We start from the raw sequence: 21,464 nt of genomic DNA on the forward strand, positions 1-21,464 counted from the left end.
AGGCCATGTTCTCCTGGGCGTGTGTAAACTACGAGCTGGACAACACAGCGCGGCATCCCACCTTCGCCCGCACTGTGCCGTCCCCAATCCGGGTGCTACTAGCCCTGGTGCGGAACTTTCGATGGGCAAATATGGCCATTATTGCTTCCGCTGATGACGTGTGGACAGACACAGCCAATAAGGTGGCTGACGCCCTGCGAAGCAATGGCTTCCCAGTCCGGGCAGTGCTGTCCGCTGGAAATCACCCCAGCAGCATGCGCCACACACTGGCAAAGATCAGGAAAATGCGTGAGATTCGCAGTAAGTTTTACGCATTGCCAAGGAGTAGCAAAGTGCATCTTGTCTGCTAGGAGGGAGATCAATTTAAAATAATTTCTTAAAATATAGAATTTGTTTGTTTCTTATGTACTGGAGTTTTCTATATCTTAATAATTGAATAATCACAGTGGACAAGCTGAAGCTAGTGTTTGAAAACAGAGAGATGAAAAGATTTCTCCACACTAACGCCTAAAACCTCCTGAGAACTGAATTGCTCGATTTGGACTTGAGCTACAGACATCTTCCACCTTTGATCCTATTTTTTCTAAACACTACCACTTCAAGATGTGGAAACATGTCAAGGCTTTCAGGCCTGTATAAAACCTTTTAATAATATCAGATACAGAATATTGGATAAAGCTCATATAGCTGCTTTAGAAATGGTTGTGGGACTAAAGATGAAATGTCCTCAGTAACTCAGAAATATACTAACCTTGACAGTCTGTTTCTTTTGAGAGGCAGACTCCATATAACATCTAAGTTAGACTTAGGTCAGACTTCAGCTGTACAGTATGTGTGCTTTAGGTCCATTTCATCAGTTCTTCTTTCTGATGCTTTAAATCCCTGTAAGAGTAGGGAAAATAAATCCGCTGATTCAAACAATGCTAGAAAGTTCAGAGGATTTAAAAATTGGCCTGTGTAATATTCTAAGTCTGCCTCTGAATAAATCTTACATAACTCTCAGCATGTCAGAGCTTGCTTGGTAGATCAGAGACTGCCAAGTCTCACAGATCTTCGAGATCCAAAGAGATCAGTAAGACACTTCTTTGTGTGATTCTGCTTCTGAGTGTGCTCTCTCTCATTCTCTCTCTCTCTCTCTCTCTCTCTCTCTCTCTCTCTCTCTGTCTCTGTCTCTCTCTCTCTGTCTTTCTCTCTCTCTCTCTGTCTCTCTCTGTCTCACTGTCTATCTCTCTCTCTCTCTCTGTCTCTCTCTCTCTCTCTCTCTCTGTCCAGTGGTCATTCTCTGCATGCACTCTGTGCTGATTGGTGGTGACACTCAGAAGTTGCTCCTGGAGACAGCCATGGATATGCACTTGACCGATGGCTCGCTGGTCTTCGTCCCGTACGACACCCTCCTCTACAGCCTGCCCTACCGAGGGGTCAAGTACCCACCGCTGCAGAAGAACAGCAAACTAAGGCGGGCGTACGATGCAGTGCTCACCGTCACCATGGAGTCGATGGACAACTCCTTCCACCAGGCCTTTGAGGAGGCAGTCAGATCCAATGAGCTACCTGTGAATATGCAGCCACACCAGGTCACCTGTGCACATACGTTACATGATTACTAGTTAGAAGCATGCTCTGTGTGTGTGTGTGTGCGTGTGTATGTGTGTGTGTGTGTGTGCGTGTGTGTGTGTGTGTGTGAGTGTGTGTGAGTGTGTGTGTGTGTGTGTGTGTGTTTATGGGTAGAATTTGGGTAAAATGTGTCTATGTGTAGAATTGATATAGAACCACACCAGCTTCAACAGCTTTACAATTATATGGCAGGCTGGCCAGACTTGAAATCTGTGTGTCCATTCCCCAGATTTCAACACCCTCGGAACCTTTTTAATGCCTCCCATATTTAGATGGTGTTTCACTGTGGTTCTTCACTAGGTTCTTCACAAGGTTCCTCACAATTAACAAATAACAATCCCTTGTCTATTCATGCATCTCCCCTCCTTACCCCTAGGTGTCCCCGCTGTTCGGAACCATCTATAGCTCCATCCTCTTCCTGGCCAATGCCATGCAGAGCGTGCGCGTCTCCAAAGCCTGGCTGTCGGGGGCCTCGCTGGCCCGCCACAGTAAGAACATGGCCTTCTACGGCTTCAGCCACCACATGCGCACCAACCACTCCGGCCACGGCTTCCTGGATTACGTGCTGCTGGACACGGACGGCCTGGCATGGGAGCTGAGCCCCACCCACCAGGTGGACCTGGAGGCAGGCATGGTGAGGTTCCTGGGCCGGTCCATTCACTTCCCGGGGGGGAACCAGCCCAAGGCCGACTCCAGCTGCTGGTTCACCCGTGGGTCGCTCTGCACCAGAGGTGAGTCATCGGGGAGCTGTGAGGAGGAGAGAAAAAATGAGAGTGAAGAGAAAACATGGCAGTGAAGCAATGTACCTAAGTAATGATCTGAATGATTGAGGAGGACTAGAATATAATTAAGTCAGAAGAAAATATATAAACCAATTTAGCCTCTCACATTTCCCCTGGATCCTCAGTTGTTAGGACTGCATAGAGTTTTGAACATATAACTGAATACCTACAGGCTGCACAGAGTAGTGCAGGTATAACATAAACAAGAGGCTCCAGTGACTCACCCATGGGGGGTTGGTTTAATTTTAGCCAAAATGCTGGAGATTGAGAACGGAAAGGAAAAAAAAAACACAGCGTCACTATGAATGAGTCACTTTGAAGTGCCACCGAGGGCTCTTCACATTACAGGACTCAACAGCCTTTTTTTTTAACTGTTTTTTGTTTTGTTTTGTATTTTTCTTCTATCTGAATACAGGTGTGGCTCCCGTTCTACTGATCACAGGCTTCCTGTCAACAGTGCTGTCCATTGTACTAGGCACGGCATTCTATTACTGCATAAGGTATGTGCTGAAGTTGAGAATTGCAGCTGATCCTATTGGGTCAAATCCGTTCTATCCTGAGATTACTGATCTAAGCTTTAGATAGCGTGTTGATTGTCTCCCTGTTTGACCATTATGGTTGATCATGCTGGTTGAATATAAAAATAAAAATTAAAAAATGATGTTCTTTTTTCCATCACATTACGTCTATAGTATGGTTGGGCCCTAACAAGCAGAATCACATTGATGTACTGTAATCAAGTGAAAACAGAGAAACTGCACTATCCACTGTATGTCAGCTGGATCAGTGGTGGTGATCTATTGATAGCCGTTTATGTGATTATGTGAAATGTGATCTCATTCAGCATTTCCACTCGCATTTGTTTGATTTATGGTGCTACTTGTCGATGTAAGTCTACTTGTCCCTCTATGGTTGCCATATCTATGTGCCAAGCGTATCCTGACCCCATTCATTTTCTGACTCACTAAGAAAACCAATAATCCCATCTGCTCAAAACTGATTTTGCCAAGCTAAATATTAAATGTTGGTGTTAATGATGCCAGATTGCTTTAGTTTAACTAAGTAAGGCTGCCTCTGAGATGTGTCCTTGTCCTCTCTCCCTTCACATGCAGACGCCGCATCATCAAGTTTCGACTGATGAGGGGGCCGAACAAGATCCTTCTCACCCTCAACGATGTCACTTTCATCAATCCGTCACTTAGCAACAAGGTTCAGTGTTTCTGACCCCTGACCCTTTTCTTTCGAGGTTACCTGTAATTATGCTTTCGAGAGAAAATAATCCAAGTGCTGAACACTACCACTGCAATTTGCATGGGACCCTGCGTGAAATAGTTAATGGCACACAATAAAGCTTAGACAGATTTCAAATCACACCACATCATTTGTCATCCTATGAGCTAAAACAATGGGAGCCACACAATAGGTTAGAAATAAACTTGGGAAAGAGAATTTTAAAAACCTGGTTTGTAGAGGCAGTTTGCAGAGATTCAAAGGATTAATTGCAGTGCATATTTCCTGGCTCTGAAATGAAAGACCTTGCTATTCACTGGCTATGGCATTGATATGATAGTCAGACATTGAGATTACAACGAAAAATTCTCTGAAGTACATCTCAGCTAGCCTGGAGTGTCTAGTCACGCATGACAAAGGCTTGCACAAACACGAAAGAAACTCACACGTTGTAAATCTTGGAAAAGATAGTCTTCAGCACTTTGTCAGCAAAGAGTGGAGGGCAGCCAGACAGACAATACAAGTCTACAAGCTTAAAAAACATACAACAAACTGAAGCATACAAGATACATTTCATTAATTTTATTTTTTCAACATATAACCTATATGCTAGGTTTGCTGTAGGCTAGGTTAACTGACTTCATGCTCTTAGTATTACTCAATAGTAGAGAACACTGCAAATGACAATGAACACAAAGACATCACAAGGGTAATAACTATACACATGGAATACACAAGAAGGGTTATAGTTATACTTATCATACTCAATAACTATACTCATACTACACTAGCGGTTTAGTGACAAGAACAGACTAAGGAGACGTCCAGGTAACATACTGTTTCCATTTCTTTTTTCCCCAGAAATTGAGCTTTCAGAGTGACATGACCAGAAGGCCATCAAATGCAGATCAGAGCGTGAGAACTCCCTCCACAGTCTCCAGCCTCACCCTAGCCACACATGAGAACTCCAACATAGTGATATTCGAGGTAAGCTGCCCCTGCAGTGGTATTTTTGGTTGGGATGCCTTTTCACATCATAGGGATGGCGGAATAATCACATTTTGCGTGTTTTTGACGACTGGCGGCGAAGCAGCAGCAACATCTTGTGGTCACACACCCCGAATAGGAGAATGCTCACCGAGCTGATGGACGCGGTGATGTGCTATAATATGATGGAACTGTAAGAAAACACCACCCTGATCATATTTTGATGTCAAGGCATTTTTACAGCAGATAATTCCTGACTTGTACTGTAGGTTAAGGGGTGAATACCTGATGCTCTTTAACTTATTGCATCAATTTCACAGCTCTTTCTGTAAAGCACCAGGAGATTTTGGCGCTCTCTTTAAGTTACTGAAGGACTCACAGATATCCTTGTAGAGAATGTCCTTAACCTCCAACTAGAATTCAGCTTCTTTTTCCGATTGAATAATACACATTTTATGCCTGTGGCATCTCATCACCCTCTCTACAGTTTTGATATGTGTCTTGAAATATATAAAACATGTGGCTTTAACAGTGTATGCTGCACTTCAATTGCATTTATTTGAGCTATCCTCCATCACCTTGGTGTATCTCAGCTTTCTCATCTCCACTCTAAGTAGAATTGAACGAATCTAATTAATTGTAACACGGCACAATATGCCATTGTGTTATGTGTTGAAAAAAAATGGTTCTCCAATGTTTTCTCAGTTAGCCTTTTCAAATGATATCAGATTAGTAAACAGAATGTGCCTTTGGAACATTGGATGAATGGTTGCTGATAATGGGCAATGTTTAAAGACGAGCCGTTTCTTTCTAGAACAGTTGAGAACCCTTATTGCAATTATGTAAGCACATCATGTAATCTGAAAACTGCTGCCTTGATCTCAGCTGGTATTCTGTCTATAATGAAGTTGAATGGAAATTTCTAAGTGACCCCAAACTTTTGACCGGTAGTGTATGTGCTTTCTTTGTTTATTTATTTATTTGTTTGTTTATTTATTTACTCACAGGGTGACTGGGCCTGGCTGAAGAGACTCCCAGATGGAAATTTCGGAGCCATAAATATTCAGACCAGTGATGTCTTTGAGCTAGTGGGTTTCTCCCTGATACAAAATCATACGGCAGTTACAAAGCACTGCAATGTTGAGGATGTTGCAAAGAATCTTGCTTTTATCTAGCTATTATCTTAGGCAACAGCATTGACTAAACTCTTATAATATATAAATGCATCAAAATGTGTAAAAGTAATAAAAAGCAATAAACTGTACAGAATTGTGAACTGAAAGTGGAAACATTGCATTTATGGCCACACTGTCGTAATACTGTATGAAGAAAAGAGAATATTTAAAGCAAAAAGTAGCTTATGCTCTGAGATGCTGTGATGGCTCATGTTGAATCACCTCCCTACAGATGAAAGACATAAGGCATGAGAACATCAACCCTTTTCTGGGGTACTTCCTTGACTGTGGGGTCTTTGCCATAGTGACAGATTTCTGCTCACGAAGAAGCCTGTATGACCTACTTCGCAATCCGGATGTGAAGTTGGACTGGATGTTTAAGTCTTCACTCTTGTTGGATCTCATTAAGGCAAGTGACATAATCTGGCCTGCGTTTACAGCCTCACATGGGCCAACCGATAACCAGACCACTTGGTTCTCAATGGGGGCTATGGAGAGATCATCGCACCATTCCTTTCAGAGATTTGATGTGACCACAATTCAAGGCATTGACAAAATGAAATCATTAAAGCCAATTGTTAAATCTGTCATAAACAGAGCAGAGGCAATTTACATACATGTCATAGTTGACAGTCTATTCCACTAATATAATAAATAACACTCAACAAAGTCTTCAATGGGGTTCTTCCACAGGGTATGAAGTACTTACACAATCGGAATGTGTGCCACGGGCGACTGAAGTCCACCAACTGTGTTGTGGACGGGCGCTTTGTACTCAAGGTCACTGACTACGGTGTTAACAAGGTGCTGGAGGCACATAAGTTTCCTTATCAGGAGCCAAAGCCAGAAGGTGAGTACAAGTTTCATTAAGGAGTCTTCAAGTGTACAAGCAAAATATGATAAGACGAATACCATATATCCATCCATCTACATTCCAAACTTAGTTGCTCAGCCATTTCCAGTCAAATGAGTTATATATTTGCAACTGATTGCTATTTTGCTGTATGTTTATACTGTATGTGTTAGCTGTGAGCATGTTGTAGTCTAGGTGCGCTGTCCGTGGTGCTGAAAGTTCTGCAGGCAGAAACCTATGCTAATTCTCTTGGCCTATAGCATAATAATGTGCTATTTATATACATATATATATATAAACCAATAAAGTAATATGAAAGAGAGTGATCATTTTTTTATTCTAAATTTTCAATCATGTTTCTCTTAAGTGTTCACTTGGACTTTGTTAATTCTCAGTTGATGGTAGAGTGCACGTGTCTATGTACCCCTCAGACCTCCTGTGGACAGCCCCTGAGATTCTTCGCAGCCCTCACCCTGGAAGTAGAGGTACCAGAGAGGGCGATGTCTACAGCCTTTCCATCATCATGCAGGAGGTGGTGCTCCGGAGACCCCCCTTCTTCATGCTCAACCTCACCGCTGAAGGTGAGAAGAGCCTGCACCAGCCCATCAGCTCCCCTATAAACACACCCGGGGGGGGGGGGGGGGGGTGCACCAGCCCATCAGCTCCCCTATAAACACACCCGGGGGCGGGGGCGGGGGGGGGGTGTACCAGCATACATTAGTACTGGGATTACATCACTCTAAACAAAATTCCACTCTTTTCTGCTGAGATTGTTCAGTTTAATATTCAAATATTTTACAATCAAGGGCACAAATGTCACATATATATAAAACAGCATACAAGTGCATATATAAAATCTATTTTAAATAATTCATTTATATATTAATAGGCACATGTCAATAAGGTATGTTGTGTTGGTAATTTTCTCAACAGAGATCATTCAAAGAGTTAAGAAACCACCACCCCTGTGTCGGCCTGTAGTAACGCCTGACCATGCCCCTCTAGAGTGCATTCAACTCATCAAACAGTGCTGGAATGAGCAGCCAGAAAAACGGCCGCCCTTTGAAGAGATATTTGACCTGGTATGCCCACAGACACACACACACACACACACACACACAAATATATATAATTTATGAAAAATATGATTTCATTAGACATGACTAACCCATTAACTTGCATTTATATAGCACTTTATCAAGGCACACAAAGTGATTATTTAAACATATGATCTGGCATATAATCTTTCATTTGAAGTAAGACTTTCATTAATTCATTCTTTTCTCAGTTTAAAAACATAAACAAGGGCCGGAGGACCAACATCATTGACTCCATGTTGCGCATGCTGGAGCAGTACTCCTCCAACCTGGAGGAGCTGATCCGGGAGAGGACAGAGGAGCTGGAGATCGAGAAACAGAAGACGGAGAAACTGCTCACACAGATGCTGCCCCCGTGAGTACAGCACTGGAGCATGCAGCACACACACACACCCACACACACGCGCGTGCTCACGTACACACACACACATGCGTACACACTCACGCACAGCCACACACAGAGCTGCAGGTAAACACATGTCTATACACGCAATGGCACACGCACGCACGCGCGCGCGCACACACGCACGCACACAAAATCACACTCACCCACACACTCCTCATGCATGAACAGACATATGCACCCCTCTCGAAACACACACACACGCACACATATTCTCAAACTTCACATTTCACCCTTTATGAAATATTAAATCATGATCTAAAAATATCCCCATGCCAAGCACATTCAAGGGAAGGCACTCTCCAGCTTTCACTTCTGCTATGTCACATCTGTTGCACCACACCCAGCAATGATGTGGACCTCAGAACAAAGGGCAAGGACCCCATGTCACGACAGCTGAATGTACACTTCATTTCATGTAAATCCTCCCAAATTTACATTCAACACATGAACACCCCGTGCTGGGTACTCTATTCCGCTGGGTCTTGACAATGCAGCATTCACAATCAGTGAGCCATGGATTGCTAACGACTGCACTTTGCTCCCTCAGGTCTGTGGCAGAGGCCCTGAAGATAGGTGGCGCTGTGGAGCCGGAGTACTTTGACAGTGTGTCGCTGTATTTTAGTGACATTGTGGGCTTCACCACAATCTCAGCCAACAGTGAGCCGATTGAGGTTGTTGACCTGCTAAATGACCTTTACACGGTGTTTGATGCCATCATTGGAAACCATGATGTGTACAAGGTATATGGTAAAAGCATTCTCTGGATGTTTTCAATACGATGAGTAGTACATTTGAAGCATTTTTGCTGTGAATTTTAGCTGTATTGAGATAGTCGACAGCAATTTTCTGAAATGCATGGGTCAATGAAGGAGTCAGTGTTAAAATTCAATCAAATATTTGTGTGTATAACTGTAGGGCAGTGTTACAAAGTTTGTGAAAAAGCACAAATATCAACAATTGTGCCTGTAAAACTTACCTTTGCTTAGTACAGGAAGTACACACAGCAGCTAGACAAATGTTCACAATATTCCTATTGGCTGACATCCCTTTCAAACCTATGAAGTACACAGAAATATAGAAAATCCTCTAAGAAGTACTTTGTCTTGAATGTAGCCCATTCATTCTCTGTACTATCTGACTAGTTTTCATTCAGATGTAATTACGATATGGATTCTGATGTGTTTAGGTGGAGACCATTGGGGATGCCTATATGGTGGCATCAGGGGTGCCTGAGCTCAATGGTAATCGGCACGCCGCTGAGATTGCCAACATGGCCCTGGACATCCTCAGCGCTGTGGGAACCTTCAGGATGAGACACATGCCTGAGGTGCCGGTGCGCATACGCATAGGACTGCACACAGGTCAGTGCCTGGGCCACAGCGTCCTATTGGTCAATAGGACTGCACACAGGTCAGTGCCTGGGCCACGGCGTCCTATTGGCCAATTCTGCACTGGGTGCCACAGGTTTCTTTAAACATTCGCAAATGAAGGCTCAAAATGTCAGATTGTGGTGTTGTTAAAAAAAAAAAAAAACTAATTGTAGTTAAAATCACTTGGTGAAAAAACTTATGTGCATTTATCTACATTTAAGCCTGATAATCCAGTCAATGACAGGCACACTGCACATTCACAACATCCATTTCAACAACATGGTACTCTCACTCAGTCAGGCAGTAAATAAAACTGACTCATGGGTGCCATCTGGTGTAAATGAAACACATGCAGCTATTTCCCCTATACTGAGTCAGCCTCATAAGATTACTTGTAGCTGCCAAGCAAGGAGCAAGTCACACCACAATGTGCAATAAATGCCCCATTGATGCTTAAATGTATCTGTTGGTTCTAGGCCCTTGTGTAACAGGTGTGGTTGGCCTCACCATGCCACGGTATTGTCTGTTCGGTGACACCGTCACCACAGCTTCTAAAATGGAATCCTCTGGAATGCGTGAGTTCATCCTTCAGGAGCACCAAATACACTGTGATGAATATGGGTACATTAATCATTTCTGAATTAGATACCGTTCACCCATTTTGACTCATTGCCACCAACCCCCCCCCCCCCCCCCCCCCCCCGACTCCCCCAATCTGTCAACAGCTTACCGCATTCACGTGAGTCAGAGCACTGTGAATATCCTTCTGGAACTCAAAGAGGGATATCAAATCCAAGTCAGGGCGAGGACCGAACCAAAGGTACAATAAAAAGCAATACATTTAAAATGTCATCAACTGCAAATGCTGTAGTTGGGGAACTCTGTAATACCCCTGTGGAAGTGTGACATGAGTCAAGATGAGCAAGTGTTCTCATTCCCATTTCACACATATTGCTAGAATCTGTGCAATGAATCAGTCAAAGAAATATTTTGATTTTGACATCACCACCATTTAGTGCTCAACGGAAGACAGAACCATAAATTATATCAAACAGTATTATATAAAAAAAAGAAAAGAAAAGTTTAGAAGCAAAGAGAGAAACACACCCTTTACTGGAAGTGTCTAACTTCCATATTGTTCTTTCCAGGCAAAGGGCGCTGAAGATACCTACTGGCTGGTCGGCAAAGTTGGCTTCGACAAACCACTGCCTATACCTCCAGAGTTAAAGTCAGGGTAAGGATTGCCTTACCAGACTTGCACAGGGGTGACTAACCTTTATCCTGGAGGCTCAACAAAACCAATCTGACAGATGTAAACTAAATCTGACTAAATGGACATATCTGGATTTTTCTACTACAACAACAGAAAAAGCATACCCATCATGTCCTAGTTATTTCTTTCAAAACAAGGGGAGAAGGAGACAGAACAAAAATCAAACCTCCTTGGAATTTGGTTGGCCACCCCTTGTCTACTGTTAACATGGACTTTTTTGATGTATCTTTCAGGAAAGCGGCAGCCCATGGCCTGCAGATGGAAGAGATAGCTCGACATAAACGGATGAAAGCAGAAAGACAACTTGCCGAGAAGAAAAAATGAGGTAATGTTATGCATGGAAGATGTATAACATTACATAGTGCTTGTGGCCATGGTTGGCGTCCAGTCCAACCATCTCTCTCTTTCTCTCTCTCGCATAACATCTCTCCCTTAAACATTTCTGTGTAAAGAACATCTTATCAAACCCTGAAGGAAGTCTGCTGTCCACTAGCACATGCAACGGACCAGTGGTGATCACAAAATTTCACCACATTGTCTTTCAGCAAAATCGAGCCATGGCACTCGTGGCATTGCCATATTTAACCTTTAACCCCTTTATTTTTTCTCCACATCCATCAAAAGAAAGATGTTCAGAAGTGTGCAGACTTATTCTGAGAGATCATGAGAAAAATTCATAACAAAGAGATATCCCTGGCGAAAATCAAATAACAAACAAACAAACAGAAACTGACTGTTGCTGTTCATCTTTGCTGTGTTTCAGGGTACACAAGGAGAAGGAGATCAAAGACTTCAAGGGCATCCTGAGAAAAGCAGTTAGGAAGCTTTCAGCTGTCCGGCAAGTGGTTCAGTTGCACACTCTGGACTATGACGAGAACATCATGATGCACCATCACATTTGAGCCACTTATTCTGACTGATGGACAGAGTCAAGAAGGAGGACACTTGTTGAGGGACTGTTAAAGTCCTCTTCCTCTTATCCTTTTTGGCCTACATTGCTGACTGCGCACATTAGGCTGGCTGGACGTTGAGTAGCATGAGCATTCTGTAGGCTACAGGGAAATTAGTCAACACTTGGTGTAAAAAACAAACACAAGGCTTGCTTAGAGGAGCTGAACAAAGCACAAATTGTATGAAGGCATGCACATTCAAACACACACACACAAACACACAAATACACACACACACACACACACACACACACACACACACACACACACACACACACACACACACACACACAAAGAGACCAACAAAATATACCTGGGACCACAGATGACCAAAATGAAACCCTAGGAGAGGATGATGCAATAGAAGCCAACTGAACTTAGCACACAGAGATAATGAGCTATTTTAGTGAGTGGGTCTCCTGACACAAATTGGACTCTGGAGATTATAAATAGCTAATGTGGTGCTAAAAAGACGTTGCTGCAGAGGAAGCCATGATACCATATTATGAAGTCAAGTGTAAAGAATGTACCGTATCACGTACATTTAAAATGAGAGTCGTTTTGATTCAGTTCCCAATTGTAAGTGTTTATGGGCAGTGTTAAGCTCTATGTGATAATTAAATGTAACATGCAGGGATGCTTCTGTCAGTATGATCTGCTTGTTTGTACTGTGAATTCTATACTGGACATACAATTATGTTGAAATAATTATCAGCCCTCTTCTTTACGACAAATGTCAGGAAAAGCAGAAATGAATATCAATATATCATGTTTTTATCATAAGGGAGCTTCATGTAGGTGCAAAATGTATATTGTGATATGTTGTATATTGTATAGATGTGTATGATGTACATGAAAGTGATCATTCACATTGTGTTAGTGTCCTAAACGTCATGGTGTTTACATGATTCAGACAAATCACCCACTTCCATTTGAATAAATACAAATATATGCAATTTAACATGCTGCAAAGTGTGCTGTTTCTGTTTCTGATTGAGGAGCTGTTGATAGAGTAGATTTCTTGCACAAGAGGAACTCTGTCTGCAGTGTATTTAGAAAACTAGTTCCAGGTGAGTCATGAAGACAAATGGTCATACCTGTCAACTTCAGTATGGGTGACAGAAAATGAGGTCAATCCTCTGATGAGAGAGTCCTACTCCTTGGGAAGACAGAAGAGACATCATGGCCAATATGTCAGCTCTAAGCATACACCAGTATCCCAATTCTGCAGATCTGAGCATAGCACATGGAATAAAAAAACATTTAGGGGTGAAGGAAAAATGGGGGAGAGTCAGGCAAGATCCATCATGGCTATCTACCGTTTTTTTTTTTGTTTGTTTTTTTTAACTTGTTTGTGAATTTTCACATACCATTACAAGTCTATTGCCATCTGTCAAACTCTCTCAATGTTGTCTTCAAATGTCGATATATCAAACTTTGCACCAATGGCATGTACCGCAAAAGAATATACAGTTTTGAGGCCTGTATGCTTCAGTAGGCCTACTGCATGACAACACTACAAGAGACTATATTGTTAACTCACTCTACATGTATGTGTATATGTGGGTGGTTGATATTTTAGGCCAAAAAAAGTTTTTGAAAAGAAATTCAGCTATTAAGCATGGAAATCACTTACAGTAGTCCTGTTGTACTGACTCTCCCATTCCAAAAAATATGTAGGCCTATGGTCTTTTAGATTTTGTATTGGAATTCATATTTATTCACTAATTTGTTGAGGTAGTGACTAAAATTGTCATAAGGTGTGACATTAAAGTTATTGTGTATACATTTATAATGGGGTATATATTTTTTTAATGTGAGTCAATGTATCATAATCTTCTATCATTATTTCATCAAGATCTAGCATTTATTTGCCAAATGTTTCCTCAGGCATTTGTCCTTAATCTTTCAATAAACTTCATATTAATTTTTCCATACCTTGATATATAAAGAAAGAAAATGCTTGTGACTTTTGCTGACCTTATTACCTATCTGTTCCATTGAGATTTGTATGATTTAGACCCCAAAAGCCTTTTTATTTTCATAATTTCTTGATGTCACATGAAATGATATGGTGTCACGCCATATGATAAATCTCACCACATAACAATCTGTTAACGCAAAAATGTGTAGTATAAGTATTTCACAAACAACAAAAGACAGTTTAAGACCGGTATATCAGGTAAAGATTCACTGTTAAAAATCACAACTGTGTAAAACAGAATGCCACCAAATATTAGTGCTTGGGATCCCTTAGGTTTCTCTTCTCAATGGTGGGCTTCAATCTGAATGTTTGTAGTTCTACTTTGAGTTTATTCTCTTCATATCTGTTAAAAGACAAATTCAACAATGTATTCAGATCATTTAAAAACATATTCTGCATTATAATCAGATTAAATTGTTGCAATTACAGTGATAAAGACAACATTAATATTACTGTTTTCTTTAACATCAGAATTTATTTTCTCAGACTACTATTGATATTTAGAATGTCAAATAGCTTTTGCATCCAGTGTGAGTGAGTGTGGGGTCATTTCTGTGTTTTATGTGTGTGTGATTCACCATACATGTAATAGGTGCACATCTTAAATAATGTTAAACATTTTTAAATATGTCAATATATATATATATATTTCACCTAACTATAAGTTAAATATATACATTAAAAAACATTATTTATGAAGGAAAATGCAGTTAGTGTGACAAATAAATCATATGGTGACGAGAAAACCCGCACACAATATGATATGAAGTCACACCCTATGGGTCACACCATGAGGTTTCATGCACTTTAGCAGAACAATGAGTCTTGTGGCTACATGCTAGCACCAAAATTATATGTTCACTGCAACATGGTAACATAGATTTAAAGTTTTAATTGACGAAAAAGTCATTTACTTTTGACATTTTCTTGTAAAATGGGTCACACCAAAAGACAGTGAAAAGGGATACTGAAGTAGGAGTGCTGGAAACACTTGATTTATTGAAAGAAATATGAGAGATAACTCACCTGTTAAACTTCCAACGTCCTTCTGGGATGTTATTATACTTCCTGAATGGAGGAGCCCCTATCCCCAAAAGTCTCCAAACAATTGCCCATTTAAAAAAACAGTATTTAGGGTCACACCATATGATTGCCTATTGATTTATCTTTTTGTTCAGGACTGGTTCAAAATTGTATGCCTGAAGTTTTAAAACAGAACACTTATAAGTAGACATCTAATACGTACTTAAATAAGGGGAAAATTTAAATTAATTGTATTTGTTTTGTTCAAAATCAAACTATGGGCTTGGGACAGTGAGCTTTTTCTGGTTTGGCTGAAAATTGTGAAAAACAGGAATATGACTGGCATGAACGGTCTATATGTTAATATAAAACAGCTTTTTCTGAAAAATATAGCCACATTTATTTGCAGTAGGCATTTCTTTATGTTTGACACTCAAGGCCATGTCACGTCAACCACCCATGTATGTATGGATGGATGGATGGATGGATTAGGATTAATTTGAAAGGCCTTGCAACTGTGTGTTAGGCTAATCTTAAACCAGCGAACCTTCAGAATGCATGATGACATGATAGATCCCATAGTGTCATGTACATGTTTAGCCTAAAGAGTCATTAGCGTCCATTAGCCTACAAATCCATCACATGAATTTATCGCATGGTGTGGAGAGATATTTCCGACTGCCGGACTCCTCAATAATGATCTTATTGCGTATTCGAAAGCGCTGGGACTTCGAGGAAAACCAGTCTACGACAGCGGCAGATGGCGACCTCCCTGAGACTGTTATGGATAATCCATCGCATATCACCAATAAAGGACATGGACCTATTGAAGAGGTCATTTCAACCAGATTAAAATCCCACCACTATCCCTCGACAGATTAAAACTCTATGCGCATAAACTGTGTAGTCGTATACTTTTAGTGGCAACATTTGTTCATTTTAATTTTATTCTGTACATGGCCAAAGAGTTTGGTGTATATTTGTGGTGTATGAGGCGTGCGTATCGCCTACAGTTATAATCCTAACACAATTTCCTCGAACGCCACAATAGCCTAAACTGAGTTGAGGCCTAAAATAAAGTGATGGACTATTCTGACACCAAAGTAAACAGCTGAAACAGTGGAAGAGCGGCTGTACACCTGACTTTTCACTGACAATTGATTGATGCCTCAAGGCTCGTGCATGCCTACATTGTTCTCGCCCAAACCGAGCATTGAACGGGAATGGTACATTTACCCAATTAAACGTTTCATTAAACATTACAGTGTGTTCAGTATGGGAGACTGACGAATGAAGATGTAAACATCGTTCGCTTCGTAGCCTACACCTAAACATTAAATAAACAGAATGGTCTCTTTTTGGACATCAGATTTTCACGCCGATTTCATGGTTTACTGAATTGTCTACACAAATCCATCTTGACTCAGTGCTGAACATCATAAATAGCCAAAATGCTACAAGGTATAGCCTATTTCACCCAATGAGCTCATAAGAATATATGAAATATACGACATTCTTCTTAGCGGTTGGTTTCTGAGACTATCCATCACATTTCTCTGCTACATTTCATCATATTCCTCCTTTTTCGGTCCTCCTTTACACTGTCTGGACACAAAACAAACACCAATCCCAAGGCTGTAGATGGCAATTTGCCAAATCTGATTGGTTTGTGGCATTGTCAGTCTTTGCAAATTGGACAATGTCGCCAATCTTGAATTGGGGGCTGACGCTTGGGTCACGTGATGTTTTCGCTGGTTTGTAGTGATGTGTAGCCACCATGAGTGAAGGGGAAATAAAGATTGAAAATGGCAATTGGAATAGTATTGCATGCAAAAATGGCGTATATTGTTGTACAACCCGTGCTGAACACGTCCGTGAACAGAATTTGAAAAGATATGGAGGCTAAATTGAAGGACTTGTTTTAACTTGCGCTGCAAACCCATTAACAAGAATGGGCAGTGCATCAGCGTAACCAAGGTAAAGTGACCTTTCATTGCATTGTCCCATGGAAGATTTACTAAATTATCGAAAAAGCGGCGGTATGTTGACGTTGGAAGCACAGTCGCGCGGCGTTACTGTAAAAACAGCGTCTACCACGACAAACGGCGAGTCTGCCGCGGAGCCTCCATCATTATCCTCTGTTAACATCAGCAGCTCCCGCTTTCCACTGCACTTGACGGCCTCCACTCATCAAGGTCTCCAGCCGAGGAGGCAACATCCGCCGCCACCGCATCATTTCAAAGCCCAGCACCTTTTCTCAGACGAGGCCGCTCAAGATGCCGGGATGAAAAAGTCCTTGCCCTCGCTACAATACAAGGTACATGACTCTGCATTTTGTCGTGTTCTATCGGCTGAGGCAACTGCTGCCGCTGCTTTCGCCTCGGCGGCAGCGTACTCTGCTGCTATGGACAAAGACGTATGGAAGTGTGGATACTTGAGAAAGCAGAGGCACGGTCACAAGAGGTTTTTCGTGTTGAGGGGGCCAAGTCACTTAGGCCCAAGTCGCTTGGAATATTACGACAGTGAGAAGAAATTCCGCAACGCTCTGAAATCTGCCTCTGCCTCTACTGCCAGTGTTATGTGTCCTCCTAAGAGGGTCATCTATCTCTCCCAGTGTTTCACTGTCAACAAGAGGGCTGACGCTAAGAACAAATACCTCATTGCACTGTACACTAAAGATGAGTACTTTGCCATGGTAGCTGAGAACGAACAGGAGCAGGAGGAGTGGTACCAGGCATTTAATAACTGGATGACAGAGGGCAAAAAGGGGCAGTTGGATCCAGAGGAGTTGGACGATGGCTACGGAACAATTTCGCCAGGCACCATTTTCAAGGAAGTGTGGCAGGTGAATGTGAAGCCTAAGGGTCTGGGGCAGACTAAGAATTTGATGGGGGTTTACCGTCTGTGCCTTTCTGCTAAGACAATTCACCTTGTGAAGCTTAACTCCGAGACGGCCTCTGTGAACCTGCCACTGATGAACATCAGGCGATGCGGGCACTCGGAGAGCTTCTTTTTCATCGAGGTGGGCCGGTCGTCCTCCATCGGGCCTGGTGAGATATGGGTGCAGGTGGAGGACTCCGTTGTGGCCCAGAACATGCATGAGACCATCCTGGAGACCATGCGCGCACTGAAGGCTTTCCCTGAGTTCAGGCCCCGCAGCAAGAGCCAGTCGTCCGGATCGAACCAAATCCCATTTATCACCACGCGCCGTCACCTAGGCAACCTGCCGCCGAGGCAGACGGGCCTGCGTCGCTGTGCCCGGGTGGACTCCATGACGGGCACTCCCCCAAAAGGCAAGAGCAAAGGGGGGAACGACCGCTTCCGAACGTCCAGCGAGGGCGACGGCACCATTGGGCGGCCCCTCAGCTCAGGCACCGGCTCCCTGGTGCACCTGAACACCCCGTGCGTGAACATGTGCCGCGAGGAGAGCGCCGGCCCGTGCTGCGTGCCCACGTCCCCGGGTTCATCGTCCACCCATGCCCCGGTCCGCTCTGTCTCCCAGCCAGCCTCCCACTTCCTGTCCGCCACCAGCCCCATCAGCGTGTCGTCCAGCAGCGGCCACGGCTCGGCCTCCGACACGCACACACGCCCCTCCAGCTCGTCCATATGCGGCTCGCCCAGCGATGGCGGCTTCAACTCCTCGGACGAGTTCTGCTCCAGCCCGTGCGACTTCCGCTACTTCCGAGCTCGGAGCAGCACGCCCGAGTCGCTCTGCGGCACGCCACCCGTCCGCGACGACTTCCGCCTGATGGACTACATGGCCATGGACCGCTACCAGCTCCACTACCACCACGACCTGCACGGCGAACGGGCCAAGACGTTCGAGGAGGAGAGCAGTTACATGGAGAGAGCGTTTATCAAACTGTCGCTCGCGTCCAAGTCAAAGTCGGCGGTCGGTGGGGGCCTGATGCAGCAGAAAGCCACTCAGACGTCCTCCTCGCTGGATGAGTCCAGTCCGGTCGAGTCCAAACACCATTCGACCAGCGCCTGCTCCCCAAAGTCGGACTATAAGCCCTACGCTGAAGTGAGCCACCACCCATCCAAGCCCACGTTTCAGTTCACCTCTGACGTGCGAAGGAAGCTGTACGAGGATGACGGCTATGTGCCCATGACGTTCGCCACCAGCTCCGGTTCTTCCCAAAAGGCGGACTACATCCCTATGCATCCCAGCATTCTCCATCCGTCCACCCTGGACATCCAGTGTGTCCGGCCTTCACAGCAGAATGCCGACAGCTACATGCTGATGCAGCCGGGCGAAGGCCGCTCCTCCCACGCCCTCTCCAGCCCCTCCTGCGGCCGAACGCCCATGGAGTACAACGACTACATGGACATGTCGTTTAGCCATGCGGCCGAAGTGTACGTCCAGAGCCCGCCGCCTGACACACCCAAGTCGCACAGCTCCTACTTCTCCCTGCCACGCTCGTACAAGACCCCCTTGCGGGAAAAATCGGGGCAGATGGACATGTCAGCAGAGACGCCGACCGATCCGGATTCTCCCCCGAGCCCGGGGGAGTACATCCACATGGACTTTGGAGACCATCTCACGCGCTCCCCAACATCCTCTCCCACTGTGACTGCCCCATTCGCGTCCGCTTGCGATCCTCACTGTGCGCCCCTGGGCCAGGACTACATGGGCCTGGACATGGACAGCCTCCTGTTTAAAGGGCGTCCCCCACGCCACTCCCTCGTGGCCCCCTGGAACCCGCCGAACTACGCCCGCCCCGCCGTGAGCGCCTACCTCCAGGGGCAGACAGACTGCCTGGACCTGGAGAAAGCCTACGCCGCAGGCTCCGGGGCGGCCAAGAGCCCCTTGGGCCTCTACCAGCACCTGTGCGTGCAGGAGGATCTCCAGGTGGTGCGAACGGAGGCTCCGGGCCGGAGGCGCCACAGCTCCGAGACTTTCTCACCCCCCTCAGGCTCGGGTAGGGCAGTATGTAGCATGAAGGCCTCAGCCAACTCCAGTCCACCAGAGAGTAGCAGCAGCAGCAGCAAAAGGTGGCCAAGCTCTGTTAGCTGCGACAGGTCACCTGCGGATGACCGCTTGTCCTCTCGCCCCATTGTACCGCCAGCGAACCTTCTCACAGTCCCTTGCTCTGGTGCAGGAAGAGGGCAACCCCACTCAACCAGCTACCTCAACTATGGCGCTTTTGACCTGAGGGAGGTTCCCGGGGACACCGATGGGGTCCCCTCGACGTGCCCCGATCAGGCCCACGGCGAGGACGAAGTCTACGCCAGTGTAGACTTCACCGTGTCACGAGGATCGACCACTGCCTCAAAAGGTTGGTTATGTCTCTGTTTCCCTGTCTTCAACAAGAGAAGAAGGAAAGAATAGTGTGAATAGAATCATTTTGTTTGTTTTTTTTGGCTCTGCTATGGATGCAGGTCTGTGTGTTGGCTAAAGATATTTATTTCATGGATGGAAAAAAAAAGATCTCAAAATAATATTTATAGTAATTTAAAGGCCCCACTTATTTTTTTTATTTGGCAGTTATTTTTGTTTAGACTTTCAATGTTATTTTGGGGATCTGACTGAATTATCTAAAGAAATATATATATTGTGACAAAGAATTAAATATATGTCAGTTATTACAATGAGGCTCGGAGCCTTTGATAAATGTAAACTAAAATGTAAGGCAATGGAAATGTACAAGCTTTTACCTAAGCTATAGTAGTGACTTTTGAAACTTATGGGGAAAGTGTTATGGCCACACGTGTGGGTTACATTTACTTTTGAATGTTTATGTTAAAGTCTTTGGGCTACGTTGATGCCCCTGGATCTTTTTTATGGTATCTTTCACGGTGTGTGTTCCCTAAATGAGTTCAGCTCTTGCTGCATGTCCCTGTTATGGTCTCTCTCATTCGAGTGTCAATGATCATCAGACTGTGGTGACTGTCAGTGCAGATGCAACAATGACGCATTCAGAACTTCACAACACCTGTCAAGGTCTTCCTGTATGTTCTATTGTTTGCTGATGCTGTTTTGAAGATGGAAGTATTGCCTCCTGTAAACTGTGTGCTTCTCTGTGATGGAGAACTTTTGAAAGTTACACGTTATGTGCTTTATCTATTCAACCTGTTTGAGTACGTAGGTCTTAGCACAATGTTTTTTCTCATTATGAATGATGTGATGCTTTGTCAAGCAAGGCTATACATTATATCCAGTGTTTGATTCACTGTGTGATCCATGATAAAAAATGGTGGAACTATTTTGAAAAAAATTTGAAAAAGTAGTTATGCTATGCACTTTTTATATTCTGATGGAGATAATCTGTCAGATGGCTATATGATAGACCACTTTAATCACACATGGTCTTTACCCTTCAAACTGCTGGGTATCAAATAGCTGCTCAAAATATGAGGAAGCTCAAGTTCAAGGAATGGAGAAAATGAAGAAAATGTCACCAGACCTTATAGACAATATTAGCCTGCAATAGCTAAATATTTTGCTGAGATGTGAGTGTGTGGCTGTGGTTGTCTTTTGGTCAGAGATGAAAAACAGATTGTTTTTAGGAGTCAAGGTCTCTTGTGTTTTTGAAGACATTGCTTGTTGTCTTCCCCCAGTAATGAAAAATCTGGGAAAACCAGGTAATCAAATCTCAGTTTCCAGGCCTGGAAATGTCATGTAGGTCTGAAGATGTGAATGAAGATATGAAATTTGACTCTTTAATTGAAACAAACAAAAACAAACACACCACACAATCAGTTTTTGTATTGTTTGGC

General features: G+C 43.7%; 2 protein-coding genes across 2 annotated transcripts in view; both read left to right on the plus strand.

The window, feature by feature from the left end:
- Window positions 1-11,815, plus strand: part of LOC143112585 (retinal guanylyl cyclase 2-like) — a 12,266-nt gene extending 451 nt beyond the window's left edge. The window contains exons 1-18 of the mRNA XM_076274874.1: window positions 1-300; window positions 1,273-1,574; window positions 1,991-2,345; window positions 2,812-2,896; window positions 3,509-3,605; window positions 4,488-4,613; window positions 5,621-5,701; window positions 6,021-6,197; window positions 6,482-6,638; window positions 7,073-7,222; window positions 7,575-7,723; window positions 7,930-8,093; window positions 8,692-8,884; window positions 9,331-9,505; window positions 9,991-10,089; window positions 10,240-10,334; window positions 10,663-10,748; window positions 11,551-11,815. The exon at window positions 1-300 is cut by the window's left edge and continues 451 nt beyond it. Coding sequence (XP_076130989.1) covers window positions 1-300; window positions 1,273-1,574; window positions 1,991-2,345; window positions 2,812-2,896; window positions 3,509-3,605; window positions 4,488-4,613; window positions 5,621-5,701; window positions 6,021-6,197; window positions 6,482-6,638; window positions 7,073-7,222; window positions 7,575-7,723; window positions 7,930-8,093; window positions 8,692-8,884; window positions 9,331-9,505; window positions 9,991-10,089; window positions 10,240-10,334; window positions 10,663-10,748; window positions 11,551-11,689 — 2,930 coding nt within the window. The 3' untranslated portion in view covers window positions 11,690-11,815. The remainder of the gene's footprint in view (window positions 301-1,272; window positions 1,575-1,990; window positions 2,346-2,811; window positions 2,897-3,508; window positions 3,606-4,487; window positions 4,614-5,620; window positions 5,702-6,020; window positions 6,198-6,481; window positions 6,639-7,072; window positions 7,223-7,574; window positions 7,724-7,929; window positions 8,094-8,691; window positions 8,885-9,330; window positions 9,506-9,990; window positions 10,090-10,239; window positions 10,335-10,662; window positions 10,749-11,550) is intronic.
- A 4,934-nt stretch (window positions 11,816-16,749) lies between these two features.
- On the plus strand, window positions 16,750-20,076 carry irs4a (insulin receptor substrate 4a). The gene has a single exon (XM_076274875.1). It carries the CDS (start codon window positions 16,750-16,752, stop codon window positions 20,074-20,076), a length of 3,327 nt encoding a protein of 1,108 aa, XP_076130990.1.
- Window positions 20,077-21,464: the final 1,388 nt, after the last annotated feature.

The sequence above is a fragment of the Alosa pseudoharengus genome, unplaced genomic scaffold, assembly GCF_046254945.1.
Source record: "Alosa pseudoharengus isolate Yale_2024_CS ecotype anadromous, Long Island Sound unplaced genomic scaffold, YU_APseudo_1.1 YU_APseudo_1.1_scf_8, whole genome shotgun sequence".
NCBI lineage: Eukaryota > Metazoa > Chordata > Actinopteri > Clupeiformes > Clupeidae > Alosa > Alosa pseudoharengus.